The sequence below is a fragment of the Sturnus vulgaris genome, chromosome W (assembly GCF_052056855.1).
Source record: "Sturnus vulgaris isolate bStuVul1 chromosome W, bStuVul1.hap1, whole genome shotgun sequence".
In the NCBI taxonomy this organism is placed as follows: domain Eukaryota; kingdom Metazoa; phylum Chordata; class Aves; order Passeriformes; family Sturnidae; genus Sturnus; species Sturnus vulgaris.
In genome coordinates, this window is record NC_142282.1 from 123,804 (window position 1) to 140,797 (window position 16,994).

At 44.7% G+C, this 16,994-nt stretch overlaps 1 protein-coding gene across 15 annotated transcripts in view; it reads right to left on the reverse strand.

The window, feature by feature from the left end:
* Nucleotides 1-16,994, reverse strand: part of LOC106863658 (NEDD4 like E3 ubiquitin protein ligase) — a 77,858-nt gene that overhangs the window by 44,885 nt on the left and 15,979 nt on the right. For 7 of the 15 annotated variants that reach the window (XM_088155582.1, XM_088155580.1, XM_088155578.1 and 4 more), the window contains 2 exons: nt 9,583-9,656; nt 692-773 (listed from right to left, as the gene is read on the reverse strand). Coding sequence is in view for 9 of the 15 variants with exons in the window: in XM_088155573.1 (XP_088011699.1) it covers nt 692-773; nt 9,583-9,656 (156 nt within the window). In the remaining 6 variants the exon portion in view is untranslated. Of the gene's footprint in view, nt 1-691; nt 774-5,685; nt 5,937-9,582; nt 9,657-16,994 lie in introns of those variants that run through there. The other 8 variants (XM_088155583.1, XM_088155581.1, XM_088155579.1 and 5 more) reach the window with 3 other exon arrangements.

Consider the following 16,994-nt stretch of genomic DNA (forward strand, 5'->3'; position numbering starts at 1 on the left):
TCCGTAAAGAATGACAACTCATTATTTTCCCTTACTTTTCATACAGTTTATGACTACTTTCCTCTCTGCCACCAAAGCCAGCAAAATAAAAAAAACTATCCTTACAAAATCTTAGGATCCTGATAATGACAAATATCCCTCAGTGGAAATTTGTGTGAACTAAAATAGAGAAATGAAATAAAACTCAAAGTAAATAAAAAAACTCAAATAAAACTTTTGGTTTTCATTAAAAATGTAAGAAGTCCCAGGCTTTTCTTACAGCACATCTTCTGTCATCGGGTTGTTTTAAATTCCCATATTAGGAAAATATTTTGAAAATGGAAACTTTGAAGAGAATGATCATTTTTTCTAAAAGTCAGATAAATGATAATTAAAGCAGAATTTCTCAGTCCTTTATTTCAGTCATGTCTTTCAAAGAAATATGAATTTGAAAAAAGAACCTGTGGATGATGCAGTGGGATTTGATAAGCCAAGCTCTAGGGAACAACATGCAACACGTTAGGTGCTGTCTCCAGGCCAGACACACTGAGGTGCAGGCACCTGTTCTCTGATTTTGGTGTGGAGAAAACCACATTATCCAGTTGCTACACATGCATGTAATGATTTTAATTAGTGCTGCACTATGTTATACAGTAGTGTTCCAGTGTTCTTAATCCTTCCAAAGCCAACGAATTGAAGAGTATATACATACCTTTTTGATGGTTTTTGTCTGCACAAGAGCAAGTTCTCTGTTCTCATCTGCTACATACAAGGAAAGTTTCACATATGGGTCACTGCAAAAGAAAACATCAGATTTAATGGCCTACAATTGTACAGCCAGAAAGCACTGCAGAAGGAATTTGTCATGGAACTGGGTAACAACAGCACCTCCAAATACTTCTAGGGGAATTGTCTTCAGTGAAAGCTCAGAACTCTAGCAAGCTACTGACACATTAACAATGAGCTCAGTTAAACCCTGCCCATAAGAGCAGAGATCACTCCCTGCAGCTCTGTCCCTGCTGGGCCAAGAACTCCTGCTCCCACACAGCTCCTGCCCACAGCACTCCACTGAAAGAAGTCAGGGGAAAATGGGAGCTGTGGGGCTTGGCCACCACTCACCCCTGGAGGCTGACAGCAAGTATTCTGAAGCAGTGGTTATAACTGTTTTGAACCATAAAATCAAGCTGCACAGTACCAGCAGTGATTCAGACACACAGGGCAGAGAGGAACCTGCTCCAGTGGAAGCTGCTCCTGCCCACAGCACAGGGTGGAACTGGGTGGTCTTTAAGGCCCCTTCCAACACAAACCATTCCATGGCTCTGTGTTCTAGACTGGGACAAAGAGCATCCTGCAGAACAGGTGAACTTCACACAGGTACAATGTCAGAAGTGGAACAGGAGCCAAGTCTCTGCTTGAAGGGAGGAAATGAGTGACTGAGTAAAACCAGGACCCTGACCTGCTCTGGTGCTTCCCTCTCAAGGCTGCAGCACACTCAGCTGGACAATGATCCAAGACTTCTTGAAAGCATCAACAAGAGGCACTCACAAAACCACCAGACACCCAGATTTACCAACCAAGTCATTCAAATGCTGATACTTCTTGAATTTAAGGAACTATTTGGGACAGCATCACTACAGAAAAATCAGCATTGCACATTTATTATACTGGCTGCTCCATGTATCGAGTATAAAATGCCACAAAGGTGGAAACAAGACATCTTGTTGGACTGATTATTCCTATCAGTAGATGCACATAAGTGCATTTACTTCAACTGCAGTTATGTTCAGAATTAAGCACCAAGATTTAGAAGAAAGCAAAGCATCATTGTGATTTCAAAGAAATGCTGATGCTACTTTAAATTGCTTGATGTACCACGCTAATATTTACAGGTATCCTCCCAGATTTGGGTTATCAACCCACACCTGGGCAATGTTGTTTTCAGGAACCCTTAGAAATACTACAATTTTTTAGTGCTGAAATACCCTGGATGAACCTTCTGTCTACAGAAAACGAAAACTGCGAAAGTGGCACAGATTATTTCTTTAAAATCTATTTCTATTTTTAAAAACTAGAGAATAATTACGTTTATTACTAGTTTCAGTAAGGAAATTCTGCCTTTACTGAAGAAATTACTGCCATCTCTGCCTGCTCTTAAAGCGGGACAGAGTGAGTCAGACTGAGCTATGCAGCCAAGCTCTTGTGCTGAAGGTGAAGCTGGAGTTTACCCAAATGACTGGATATTTGAGACTGTTTACTTCCATGCATTTGTTTACTTAAAACAAACACGTAGCTGGAGGGAGACTGGAGCCCAGGGAAAGCTGACACCGGCCCAGTGGAGCTGTCTCACACAGCCCTGGGGGTGGCCAGCCCCAGAACAGCCCTGCATGGAGCCTGCACAGGAGGCTCAGACACTTCACACTGCACTGACAGCAGCTCTGAGGGACTAGAATGCACCTGATTGATATTACAGCTCTTATCGTTGGAAGTCAATAAATAAAAAGTATTGTAAAGCTTTTAACAACTTATTACTTAGAATCGGGCTCAGATGCCAACAACCAAATAAGCAGTCTAATCTGTGAGCAGCTCCAGATGAACCCCAGGGGTCTGGAGAGCCTCAGTTGTTGGATTCTGCTCTGGGATCAGGTAACACAGCCAGCACTCCTGGAGTCCATACAGCTGCTGGGAGAATGAAACAAGTCACACAGGAAGACCTAGTAGACCAAAACATGAAAATCAGTAAAACTGAGGAAAACTTGCACAAGAATGGAATACATTAAAAGTCACTGGAAAACCTAACCACAAATTGGAATGAAACAGACACTAAGACAAGCAGTAAAATACCAGATTCCTGTCTCACAGCAGTGTCTGCAGATGGGTTAAAGAAAGGAAATCCTGATGATTCAGGTGACAGAAGACGATAATAAATGAGACACTACTGAAAGCACAAAAACCCCCCAGCAAATCAATCAGGCGAGTTTGGACAATGCTCTCAGGCACATGGTGAGATTCTTGGGATGTTCTTTGCAGGGTCAGGAGCTGGGACTCGATGATCCTGATGGCTCCATTCCAGCTCATCATATTCTATGGTTCTATGATTCTAACTTTTGAGCACAGAAAGCAGACTCAGATCAGTCTGGAGTTGTACCTGCCAGATATTCTCACCCTGAAATGGGCTGACTAAAAGGAGGAGAACTCCAACAGTGTTGCATGCACAGGGACACCAACACAGGGACACGACAGACTGACAGAGAGCTGCCCAATGCAGCAAGGCTGCTGTGCCCAAGAGGGGATCCAACGGCAGCTGCAGGGCATAAGAAACCTACATTTAGGGCAAAAATGGGAAATTTCAAAGGACCAAGTAGCGCTTAAAAGGGAAATGAGCCCATCATCATACCAGTGCCTGGGGGTGAAGGGAAGTGAACACCTATCTAAAATGCTCCTTGCTACAAAATCAAAAATGACTAAAAGCACCAAATCTCATCTAGCCAAACGTGACTGGCCAAAACCTAAAGAAAACATCAGCACCTGCCAAGATCAGGAGAACTTTGAAGCTCATAACTGATCTCTGGAGAAAAAAAAGGGACTCCTAAGAAAATTATGCTAATAATCAAAGTTATAATAATCACAAGTTAGTACAAAGACAGTTTGGCAGAACAACAGCCATCAAAACAATCTGAGGCTTAAGAAATCCTTTTCCTGACCTCTGGAATCCCTCAGACATCCAGAATTAGTTATTTGCCATGGTGTTGCCAACTTGCAGTATTTGTCATTTTCTTAAAGCTCAAGCAACTGTAGATATATAATTATCATCTTTCATTTGAATCTCAGTATGAAAAGGCAAGCTTCCAGATCTTCTTCTGGAGGACAACAAAAGCTCTGATGACTAAAAACTCCAGCAAAAAATCTCAAGGAAGATCAGCCTCCTTTTAAAATCACTTTACTTTAGAGCACTGTGAAACTGGGGCTCAGGAGGAGTGCCCCATTTGTTCACTTGAGTCTGGAATCACATTTGCTCTATACTTTTGAAACAGTTTTGAAAGCAGGTCTCAAACTAGCTTCTGCCAGTGATGTGATGTATTATTTACTTATTTTAAGCTCCAAAAGAAGGGGGTGGAGAGCACAGGCACACGTGGAAGAACAATGGAACTACTAAGGCCTACATGGCTCTATTTTTATTTTAAAAGCTGAAACCGCCTCCCCACATATAAAATTTAGTAACACTTGTTATGCAAGTGCGTGAATGCCAGGCTTGTCACATGCAGGCAAACTTTGCATTTCAAAATAGCCCGACTGGATCTCTTTGGAACAGTCTTGCACAAGATAATTTTGCTTCTGTAAGAAACACAGAACCATTCCCTTTGTGCTGCCACTTTTCTGCCTCACATACGTGAGAGAACTGATCAACAGCCCCTGTAATTCTGGCTACAGAAATACCAGCACACTCCAACATGAAAGCAGAGAAGCCTCTCCCTCAAAGCCACATCCCAATCTGGTTCCTCCCCTGCTCTTGAGGGCACCACTATTCGGCTATCAGTTAATCTACATCCATGCCCTTTTCCCACCCCCTCACTCCATCCAGCCTGCCTGCACTCTCCTCAGGGCAGGTGTACCTGGAACAGCATCCTAAATGAGCCCTGCAGGCACTGCCTCCCTGTGCTCCGGAGTCAGACAAGCTCAATGTTCCAACAACCCCCCAAACGACCCCTTCACATTGCTGCCAGAACAGTGCAAGACCTCAGGCCCCCTCCTCCCCAGGGGTCTGGCAGGGCTGGGGCTCTGGGTTTGCCTGCCTTGGGGTCTGGGAGGGCTGAGGCTCTGGGTTTGCCTGCTCTGGGGTCCCTCCACCTGTGGGCAGGTACAGAGGAACGTGCCCAGGTACTCAGTGCTGTGGGAACTGACCTGCTCTGCACAGACACTCTGGGAAATCTGCAGGCTGTTCTGGTGGAAATACAGTGCTTTTACAGACAACATGCCTGCAAAACCACCATGTACAAACTCACATCAGTAACACATCATCCTCAAAAACACTCATCTAAAGGAGTCTCCACAAAATTATGGGAGCCTCAGGGCTGAAAAGAAGGTTATGCTTGACAAGGGGAAATTCTGTGAACGTGAAAATGTTTTTTCAGAATCATTTAAACACTTAAGAGAAACTGTCTGTGCATGCACTTAGCAGAGCTTAAAAAGTTCCAAATTTTTTTTAAAATTCCAGTGTTTTGCTTAGTCACTTTCAGATTCAAAATGGAAACAAACTGCCAAAATATGCATCATTAAAGAAGATAAAGAAGATTAGAATAATAAAGAGATACTTCTAACCAAGTTTTATGGAGAGCAGTAAAAACAATGTTCTAAGGCAGAAGCTCTTACAGGCACTGTCATTTTATCCCAACAACCATTCCCCCGGTGACTTTCCCCATCCCTGCACAGTAAGAAGGGAGAAGTACAATAAGAATGCACAGCAAATACAAGGAATGCTCCAGAACACCCTGGCTGTGTTTGCTCCCTGGCTTTATTTTAGCACGAGCCTTCTGGGTTTCACCTTTCTGCCTGTACTAACATCCATTAAGAGTTTTTCCTCAAAGAGAAGCAAGATTTTGACCTCACTGTCACACAAGTCTCGTGTCCTATGACTAAAGCAAAGCCCAAAATGTCCAATCACACAAGGATAAAGGAACATCAGCTTCTGCAAAGAAAACAAAACCTTACCTTACCCTTCACCGCAAAGCCAAACTTGCAATCCATTGTGCCTAAGCATCCCAAATCTCACTCCTCCATACCAAATCCCAGAGTCATCTTACACACCTCCCATTTCCCTGCTAGTGTTTTATTTTGCAAAGGAAGGCTCACACTTCTTCTGACTGTACAAGAAATGTAGCAAGGCTTTACCAAAGAGCTGCTAGAGATAATGACTCACATCATAGAAGCTGCAAAGTGCCTGTGGGTGAAAAAAGGAGATAAAAATGATACCTAAAACCCCACCTCCAGTGTCTCCACCTTCCTTTACCATGGTATGCTCTAATAAAGGGTAGCAAGATGGATTCCTTTTGTGTTCTTGCTCTCTTGGAAGTCTCCCAGAGCAAAAAGAATATTTTAATCTTCCAAAACAGATGGAAGTGTAAATATGGGGGTTTTTCCTCCCTGAGGCCATTTTTTTTTGCAAAGGTTAAATGAATGCCCTAACAGAATATGCACACATCAGCCTCTGAAGCTGAGGGGCTGATGTACACATAGATCTTTCTATGCCATTTCACACTCCCAAATTATCTTAACAAGTTCCAAAATCCACCAGGCTGGGGAAGGAGCGAGAGAACTCCATGACACATGGCTTGAGGAAGAGAAAAGGTCAGCACAGTAGTTCTGCCTTAAATATTAAAGATCAAAAGGTTTTCTTTAGATGATTTTATTGACATGCCACTTTTTTCTTTTAAAGATACCAGATCCAGGTAAACTCACAGATCACAGCAGATAGCAGGCAGGCAGGAAAGCTGAGGAGCTGAATACAGAAGATTCCTTTCTTCAAGTAACAAGGAACATTTTATTTTTCTGTATTTGTACAAAGAAATTTTTCAACTGAGCAATTATCTGATGAGAATTATTTTTTACTATGATATTATAACCATCAGGAATTATTACCAAGTCCTCTTACTAAGTAGCAGGACCACATCCTCAAATAAACAGCATTTCTCCATGTACAGCTCCTGAAATATATACCCAGTGCATCCTAAAGAACACAACATGTAAAAAGGGTAAAAACCCGCTAATTTTGGTGAAGAACCTGCGGCCTCATTTGCTCGAAAGCCATCGGGGGAAGCTGCAGAAACTCTCTGATGCCCTCTGCTGCCAGGCACAGCCCCGCACCAACGGCATGGGTACACCGGTACCCCGCGCCCGTACCCGGCAGCCCAAAATTCATCTCACACACTTGTACGAGCACCGACATCAGGGTTTCACAAATAAAACTATCCGTTACCCAGCATATTTCTGCTGAGCAGCCTTTCATCTCTTCTATGCCAGCACCCTCTCGTGCACTGGCCGCACACCTCAGACAAGAGGGCTGGGTGATCTCGGAGCATTTTCCACGGAAAGCAGACAGCTCTGCCCGTGCCATTCCGGGGCTGCTCACCGAGTGCCCTGGGCTGTGCTGCCACTGACAACAGCAGCTTTTGGAACCCGCGGGCTCTGCCTGTGCGGGGCCGCTCCCCTCCCACCCAGGCAGGCACGCACACAGCTGGCTGCACCAGCAGTGACTGTGCTCCCCTCAACACCTGCACCCCACACTTCATTCCACAGCCAAACCACGAGCCACGGGTGCTTGCTGAGCAGTGCAGATGCTGCTTCTGCATTCCCAAGTCCAGCTAGGGCTAGAGGAAGATCTCATCTTGTTTCTTTCCTTTCCCACACTGTTAATAACATCCCATTTCCACTACTCTGGAAAAACCTCAATTGCCAATCAGCTAGAATAAGGAAAAAGCAACAACAGAGTATGAACTCTCTCCTACTTGAGCAACTGCCCCGGAGTCTGGGTGGCTCTGGGAACTCAGTCACAGCTCTGTTCCACCTCGGGGCCTCCCTGGGCCAGGAGGCACAGAGCACTCTCCCTCTGGCACACATGCAAGTGCTGAAGAGGCAGCTCATTTGAAGAGGCACTCAGGAGCCAGATTATTTTTTTTAATGGTGTGAATAATTTATGAAAGCAACTGCCTTCAATGGATTTGTCTCTGCTCATCAGGGAAGCCATCATTACCAGAAGGGGAACAGGCTGTTAGCCAATGAAGCTCCAAGGCAGTGCGGTGCTGGAGGAGATAGTTCCAGAGGTACAGCTATCTCCACACTGTTTCCAGTAGTTCAAACCAGATATACCCTAACTCAAAGTGAACTTTAACTAGAAGCAGTGACAGAGGACTTTAAAGAATAGGCACAAGGTAAACACCTGCCATCTTTGTCATCTGCAAAGCCACAGCCACATGAGCTCTCCTCCCATCACGAACCACAGTGACAGGACACACATGAATTAAAGAATTCAGCCACATTTCAAGCAACCTTGTTCACAACAGGACTATACAGCACGACTTACAATCCTATCAGCTGCCTGGAGCCTGCCTTCCCCAGCTCCATCACAGATCCTGGACACATGAAATCAAACCAGAAAAGTGCTTTTCAGAAAAGAGCAGGTAAAAGCAATAAACCCATAACAAACTCTTACACCACTAGAAGCACAGCTCCCTGACATTGAAAAACAGCTGCAATTTTAACTGAAAAGCACTTTACATTTTCAACTTCCAGACAGCCACAATTTTCACTTACCTTCTGACTTAAAAGGCAAAATACAGCAGTGAAGGCACCCAGGGTATCCTACAGCACTGAGTGTCCCAGGGTACCTTTACTTGCTATTAAAATGATTTCCTAGGTCAAAAAGAATCCCAAAAAAGCAAACTCAAGAGTACCGAGATTTCTTTACAGTCTCTCCAGTGCTCTACACTGGTAAGAGACTTTCCTTAGATTTAATCAAGAAGGAAATGGCTTTGAGACTCTGCAAGCCCACAGGCAGTGTTTTATAATGGTAAAGTTGATTAAAAAGGGTCAGGACAACCCACCGAGATGCAAAACACAACTTATGCCCCGTAGTTCATCTTCCACAGTTGTGGAACAAGCAACTGCTCTGCCCCAGTCTGAAGCCCTGCACAGTTCCACCACACGGAGGCACAGGAACTGCAGGTCTGCAGTCAATACACACGGGTTTTCAAACACCTGTACATTAACTCAGTTGAAAGATTAAAACAAATTTTAAAATACACGTAGGGAATATGTTTTTAACTCTGCTTTTATGGAAATCCTACTGACTCGAAATCAATTTCCTTAAAATACGTTAAGGACCACATCAATAGGATTCAGAACAAATTACACTCGGATTTAGCTTCATGCATTTTGAAAGATAAAAGTTATGTTGCTTATGGTCAGCATCAAAACCTGTTCTTCAAAACAACACATTTGGAGAAAGAAAATAACAAAGCTTCGGCATACCACATTCTGCACACAGCTACCAAAGGAACGCTTGTTGCAAATTTCACCCAAAATACTGAAGCTGATAAAACCTTTTAATTGCTGCTTTCATGTAGTTTTAAGCTGGATACACAAGTTAATGAACAATTTGTAAGCATCATTAAAGAAATACAGGAAAACCCACAGGGAAGCTCATTTATACATTAAGAAATTAGTCACTTCAATAAAAGCTAAAATTGGATACCACTAATTTCAAACTGATAAAACCCTTCTAAGTAGATTGGAACACTTGCAGTAGAGCATTTTGTCATGCTTAGGCTTAAGAGAGCAGCAGTGTCAAGCCTGAATTAACCTTCAGAAACAGAAAATTACTGGGCTGGGGTTCATTTTATCTTCAGAAGCAGCTTGTCCCCAGCTATTACCTGGTCGGGTTCTGCAGCCTGGGCTCTGAGCTGCTTCCTGTGCCCACAGAGAGGGGGCAGGGGCGGGCAGGGCTGCTGTGCCAACGCACACCCAGCACCTGCGGGGGCTGCAGCCCTCACAGGGCCCCTGCCCTGCCAAGCTGATCCTGTTCCAAGGATCCAGGCACTGCACAACACCCACCTGGCTCCAAAGATGTCCTTCTTTGCCAGATCAATGCCAGAAACCACCTTCACCCTGAGGATGCGAGACTCCTCCTGTGACAAAAAAGAAAGTGGCTTTAGTGTTCATGCTGTAGAGAATTTTCAGGAGCAACAAGAGGATAGCAGAGAGCAGGAGTCTCTCCTAGGGAGGATCTGGAAAAGAACCTCCTCTTGGAAGGCTTATCTGAATGCAGCCATGAGGACTATTTGAGTCCAGTCAGAGCTGTTAAGAGTTCAATAAAGACAGAGTACGAGTAGATAACAGTAATAACATCACAGCAATAATACTGTAACCATAATAGCAATAAAAGCAGAAGAGTATTTGCTGAACAGGGCCATTTCACATCTTAAGCAATCCATATGCCACAAATTCATTCTGCATTGACACTAAAGTTCTTCAAACACGAGGGAAATTATTAATAACATTTTAGTAATGAGAGATGTCTGTGGTGTAAAAATTCAGGGTGCACAGTTAAAAACAAATCCTTAGAATCATTTTTTTAAGCCTGTCTCACCACCTTGGTGTACGTGGAGAGCTCCAAATCAGCGTTCACTGACAGATGGCAAGTCCTGCAGATGCACATCACCGGAGCATCAGCCTGATGCTCAGTTTATCACTTCATTATATGAAGTGCCTGAGGAACATCAGTAAAAATGGCCTTTTTTTATTTTCCTTTTTTTTTTTACCCTGTTTGAGCAACACAAAGAGGCCACCAGAATGAAAGCTGGAAAGTCTTCAGCAGAAACAGGTTCTGCAGTCCCCGTATCAGTGATCCGTTCTCTGCTCTGATAAGGCTCCCAGAGCTGCAAGATACTGGATTCAATTACAGTAACTTGACACTCCGTTCCTTGAAGCCTGGTCAGAAAACAATTACACTTTCCCACAGGTTTCTCCCAGTCTGTTTGCTTTAGGCAGCTGAAAGCCAGACACAGCTTTGTCAGCTGTCTTGGCACAGATTTTCTGACTGTGAGGAAGGTCAGGACCAGTCCCAAAGTAAAGCCATAGCTGGGCAGCCCAACTCATCCCTCTGGACGGACACACGGACACGGGATCAGAAAACAACAGTCCCACTGAGCCTGTCTGCAGGGCAGGTCCCACACGTCCTGCCCGAGGAACTGGGCTGCAGTAAAACAACACTGGAGACACAAATCCTTCCTGTAAACCTGCCATGTGCTGTTCTCCCCAGCAGCACTTTCTAATTAGGGAACTGGATTTTTTTCACCAAAAGAGGCCAAAGCTTACCTGAGAGGTGGACAAAACAGCATGTGAAAAGGAACGATTCAATGGACTCACATTAGTGGATATTGAAGCTTTTTCCTACGTACCATGTGCCTGGTTTTCTGGAGCAGTTTTAATATACAAAAGGCAATAAACTTGCAAACTGTGATCAAGAGAATTCCTTCAATAAGAGAAGACAGCACAGAAAAATCCAAGCAGAAACTCAGACTGTTCAGACCTCACTGAAGTAGAACTAGAGGAGAAGTTGCAATAGCTGTTTCTATATTATCAATACTACTCAGATTCCCTCTAGCAAAGTCCAACATCAACCTTGCTAGAGTGGCATCTTCTTCCTGCACTCTGCATGTTAACTGATTCAAAAGAAATCAAAGAAAAACACAAACAATCCCTCCCACCATCTTTAAAAGAGAAAAAAAGGCAAGAGGAGCTCCCACTACTGGAGGTTCCCTAACTGAGTTTTGCAAGATACAAAAGATGATGCTCCAGATGATTTAAATCGATTCTCAAAAACATACCTGAAGGGTCATATCCAGTTTAAATATCCCAAAAGCTATGACCCTGTTCCCTCCTGTGAGGAGGCTCTCAGCCTCTCAATATTCCAATTTAACAAGCAGAACAAGTGTTTTTGCAAATGTTTGTTCCAATTTTCATATGCACGAAATACATATACATATATATGTAATGTTTAAAAAAAATAGTTAAACCATCTCCTCAATTAGTGATGAGGTATGCCATATGTATTAACTTTTGCTGACTCCTTGTATGGCAATTTCTTCCTTTATCTCCAAGTGTGCTGTGTCCAGGTAAATAAAAGAGGTAAATTATTTCAGCAATAACGAAGTGATCTCACCTCATTGTCCACCAAAAAATCAGATAGAGGACTGCTTGGCTGGGCACAGCCTGAAACTCACAGAGTACCAATTACCTGATGCAGGTTTCCACCCAGCTCTCTCTGAACAGACTGTACAAGAAAATTAGAATTTTGGTTAATTTTTGTTGTAAACCCAATGACAGAGATCACTAACCACAGAAAAATTCTGCAGGAGAAGAGCCAGCATCCAAACCCCAAATAATAAAGTGATCCCCAGCACAAGCAGAGTGGAATAAGCAGACAGATGAGGAGGATTCAGGAGAAGTGGGGATCTGACACAGCAGACCGTGAGGCTGAATGAAGGATAACAAACATCCAGCTGGAGTCCTACTTCACAAGTAAACAACCAAGAGCAAGCAAAGCAGGGTACCAGGGCTGATCAGACACAGCACAGCCCTGTGGGACTCCAGGCAGGAACCAGGTACACACACTGCAGGAGCGAGGCTCCTGGGGAGGAGCCACACGCAGGGAAACCTCCGGGCACGCTGAGCCACCACGGACACCCTTCCCCGAGCATCAAATGGAATGCATAAGGGACAGGTCCCTCCCTGGAGCAAGATGGCTCTTCTGTGGGACTCGAAAAAAGCACTTGTTTAATTAGTCTGGCTGTACCTTAAACAGCAAAGAGATGCCAGAAGCAGTGGTGTAACCCTGAGTTCTCTCAGCTGAACAGCTCCAGGTCCCACATGGGCTGACAGTGCTGAGCACACACTCAGACTTCCATCAGTGATCAACCACCTAACATATTCTTAAAGAGCAATTTCCCAACACAAACTCCCATTTTCTGGCAAGAGTATCCGATACCCCTTTGAGTCGGCAAGCAATGGAGGCAACTGCACACTACAGGACCCAATCTTGGGACACTCCTTCCCTTCTCCTGCACTCCAGAGGCCAGCACCCACCCTCATCTGCTTATCATCCCACCCCCATCCTTCCATGAGCAGCCAAATATTCCTCCTTGCAACAACAGAGAGATCGGGAGGCAGGAAATGGCAAGCTGGGAACAGTTGAGGGGAGACAAGGCTTCAGAAGTCACTTGCCACTTGAGTTGCCTTTTGCCAAGGAAGAATCTTTGGTTCTGCTAGGAGCTCAAATTATACAGCAGAAAGAAATACTTGTCTGGTGATGAGATTAAACTGTATTCACCTTCTGTGCAGGAAGTGAACACCTGACTGCATTTTTTGTATTCCACTGAATTCCCTATTTTGTAAAGCACATATCCTAAGCTGCTTTTTGAAGCATAGTTCAGCTCACTCCACAAAGACATTTTTCTATCCTATTTCAACCTCGCCTGGAGCATACTGAGCCTGGAAGGGGCTCAGGTGCTGTCACTCCCTACCCTGGGTGGCTTCCAGAGGCCAGGCTGTGCTCTGTGCAGCCCCAGAGCTGATGCTGCAGTTCCATTCCAGCACCCACGGTGCAGAACACAGGTGGGAATTCTGAGCAGCCTGTCCTGAGCACTGCCAATCAATCCAGTGGTGAGGCTGCTGGGAATGGGAGGCTGTGTGTGCAGTGGGGATGGCTGTGGAGCTGTGAGCATTCCAGCAGCTGTCCCTGCCCCCAGACACAGCCCCCCCCAGCTGCAGCACGTGCCCTCCAGGGCCTGGTTACCTATTAGTGCTGAGCTCCACTGCGCCTCACGTCCACACCGACTCCTGCTTTGTCCAATCATTAACATGGAGTTTACATACTCCTGCCTTCCCAAAACATGTCAAAGGTTACAGAGTTCTCCTCTTTGCTGAAGGATAACCTTTACACAGGTTGTGTTCTCTTAGCTGGAATTCACAGTGCCATTTCAGAGGACTCGGTGTATTTAGGTGGAACTGGAAACCTATTATAGATCAAAACTTCATCAACAGTGGACAAACCTCAACTCACCTCAAAAGAGATGAAAGAAAACAGATGTATTTCCAGATTTAGGAGACTTTTGTATATATATTTATCTGTATGATTCACATTCTGTTAATTCTTTGTTAAACACACTCCACATTAACTTTATCCAGTTGCTCTGGAAAGCCAAGTAATTTCTAAGACCCATTAAAGCACTCACATAAAGAAAACTTACTAAGTCCTGCCCTTGGATTATAAAATACCCTGGAGCCAGGGAGTTTAGAGAAGAGTTGTGACAGCAGAAGAGAAGGAACACGGGTCAAGCAGTGTCCTGAGCTGCCTTCTCCCCCACAGGCAGGGTGAAATGCTGCCCCTTCAAAGGGTGATCCAGGAGACACAGCTCAGGCAGCAGCAGCTACACCCACACACAAGTGCTGTAAAACCAACCCCAACAAGCTCTGGAACACACGTGTCTGTTGTGAATGCACTGAAAGGAAGCCAATGCAGCCTAGTGTAAGAAGGAAGGCTGCAGATGTCAGCTCCCACCAGGACAGAAATCCCATGACACATGTAGTGTACACACTGAGAGCAGCCTGAAATAACAATCGATGGGGGTATAAAATTAAAAGGCTGACTCGTTTAAATGAACAGACAAGTGTGAAAGGCACAACGGCTGGATCAATACGAACCAATATTTGAACAGCTGTCATGCAGAGCAGGAAGATTAAGCATTTAACATGTTTTTCCAAAGGTATATACACCATGTCTGAGTGGAACAGCCCGGGACGGACAGGTTTAGGACTCGCCTGTTTCCTGAGCTGCACGCAGCCCGTGTGGGATGCCGGGCTGTCCCCTGGACCCGCAGCACACCCCGCAGTCACACCGGGAGCTGCACTTACCGCAGACCCCGCGCCGAGAGCTCCGCCAGGCACCGCTGCTCAGCTGCCGCCTCCGCCCGCACACGCGGAAGTTCAGCCACAAACAGGCAATCAATGACCATCACCAAGGCAACGAGGGGAAAGGCCAGCGAGCTTGGGTTTCACCTGGAGAGAGCTTCACCTGAGCCACGGTGGGGGAGTGCTGCTTGGGTTCAGTTTGGCTTTTTTCCCCTGCCCTCTGTGTTGAGACATTTTTGATTCCAACCCACGATAGGCGCCAGCGAGGTAAATTTCCACTGACTGCGAGGAGAGAAACCAGATCCCACTGGAATGTTACCTGCACGTAGAGACTCTGTGAATCCGGTTTCATCCACTGAGCACCTCAGCTCTAGTTTTATTATATCTCCAAGTTTGCAAAACATAACGTACTAAAAAAGATAACAGATCTTTAACTCAGTGTTTTGGTGGCAAAACAAATCCAAATGGAAAAGACAACAAACCTTTAATTCAATGTTTTAACTGTGGCACTTCTGGTTTCCTGAATGAAAACTCAGACACAGAACTCGGTGTGCTACACACACACAGTTCCCCAAACACACACTGCTCCTAATTCTCCCCATTTGCAGGGGGAACATCTATCAGGATCTGCAGTTCCAAAGCAAAATCAAGTATGTGTCATCTACTTAAGGGCCAGCGTTGGCCATAGCAAGCCTAATAACCATGTTAGGCTTCTCCTGAATCTCCCAGTAACTGAAACCAAGTTCAATGGCAGAAGAGTTGAGCTGATTCCTACTTCGATTTGGTGGATTAAAGCAATCCACATATGGCTGAGTGGAAAAAAACGTGTTTTAGGGAGCTATCCCACACCACCCTCCTGCAGAGAGTAATTCCCAAATTTGCCTATTCTGTCCCCTAACATCAAACAATGTTGGGCAGCCCAAGAGGGAGAATCCAAGTGGGGTGCCCTGCATGCTGGGCTGTCACCATCACCCTCAGGGAAGGCAGCTGAGAGCACCCCAAGGAAACAGCTAAAGCTATGAGGACATCACAGTGACTTTCTGAAAGCCATAGCAACAGAACGTGGTAAATCTCACTATAATTCTTGCAATATCTTACTAATCTTGAAATCGTCAGTGGCAATTTTGCCAACAGTGTTTGATAAAATCTCAGTTGTGCAATGCAAACAAAACCATGCACCAGGGCTATGACCCAAATCTCCACTCTCCTCTGCAAGTTCAGCACAGAAAACAAACTTAAAAGGTCACTTGGTTACAATTCATCTGGCTCAAGCAGGGACATTAAAATCTCCTTTCAGCTTCACCACAAGCAGCCTAGGAAGCCAGCTCAGAACTTTGTCCTTGCATGTGTTCATCACACTCCTCACCAAATCCAAGAGTAAATCAAACTGTGCCTTTTCTTACCCACAGAGTTCTTCGCTGCAGGATGCAATGTGTTTGTAAAAACCCCATTATTTTCGCCACAGATCACAAAATTAGAGCAACTACACCTAAAAGCTCTTGGAGAAAAGAAGGCTATGCAGCTTGGATCATAAAGACCCTCCTGGCTACAGTGCATTGGTCAGTTCATGGAGCATACCTGGCCCTCCAGAGCACTCCTGGCTGAGCAAGGATTCTCACAAAGCAGGAATCAAGATGAAGCAAACACCAGTAAGCACTAAAAGAACTGCAGAGCTTGGAGAACTATGGTATTCATAAACTCATACAACAGAAAAATGGCAAATGTTTTACAGTAGTGATTCAGGTCCTGTTTCAGACCTTTAAAGAAGAGGAGCTATATTCATGTTTTCCTTGGCTGCAGTGACACACTCAGCAGAAAAAAACACCAGACAGAATTTCATCAAGGCATAAGTTTGTCTTAGAGGGACACAATAATGATGTCACTCTTCCACAGGGACAAAGCAGCAGAAAAGAGCACACAGAACTGGAATGAGCAAGTGAGAACACAGACACCAGGAGTGGAGCATGGGGAATCAAAGGCACCTGCACATCAGTGACAGTGTGTGGGACCAGGAGTCCAGGAACCCAGCCCAGTGCTGAAAACTCACAATTAACAACAAACAATCAAATCACAGTGCTGCCCTCCTGGAAATGCGCTCACAAGGTATTTGTACTACATGTTTTAAAAAACTAAGTGTTCCGAGTGAATTGTGATCTGTTTTTATAGAAACCCACTGCACTCCATGCAGTTAGATATACCTGAGCAATTTTAGCAAGTGTGTTGAACCATGCCACCTGTAAGCTTTGGAAATACCTAGAGGATGCAAAAGAACTTCCATTGAATGGACCTCTTGTACAGCACAAGACCTTTTTCTCCTTGTTTAACTTTCAGACCTTTTATATCATTAAAAGAATGAATGTAAGTAAAACACTGTTTTCTGCACAATCTCATTGACTGAGCTCTCCAGTTCCATGCAGCAATCAGAGAATCATTACAGTTGGGTGAGACCTCCAAGATAAGCAAGTCCAACCTTCAACCCGATACCACAATGCCCACTAGCAGCCTAAGGGCAGGAGGGTGAATTTGCTGAATCATCTGTACATCCCACGCATGTA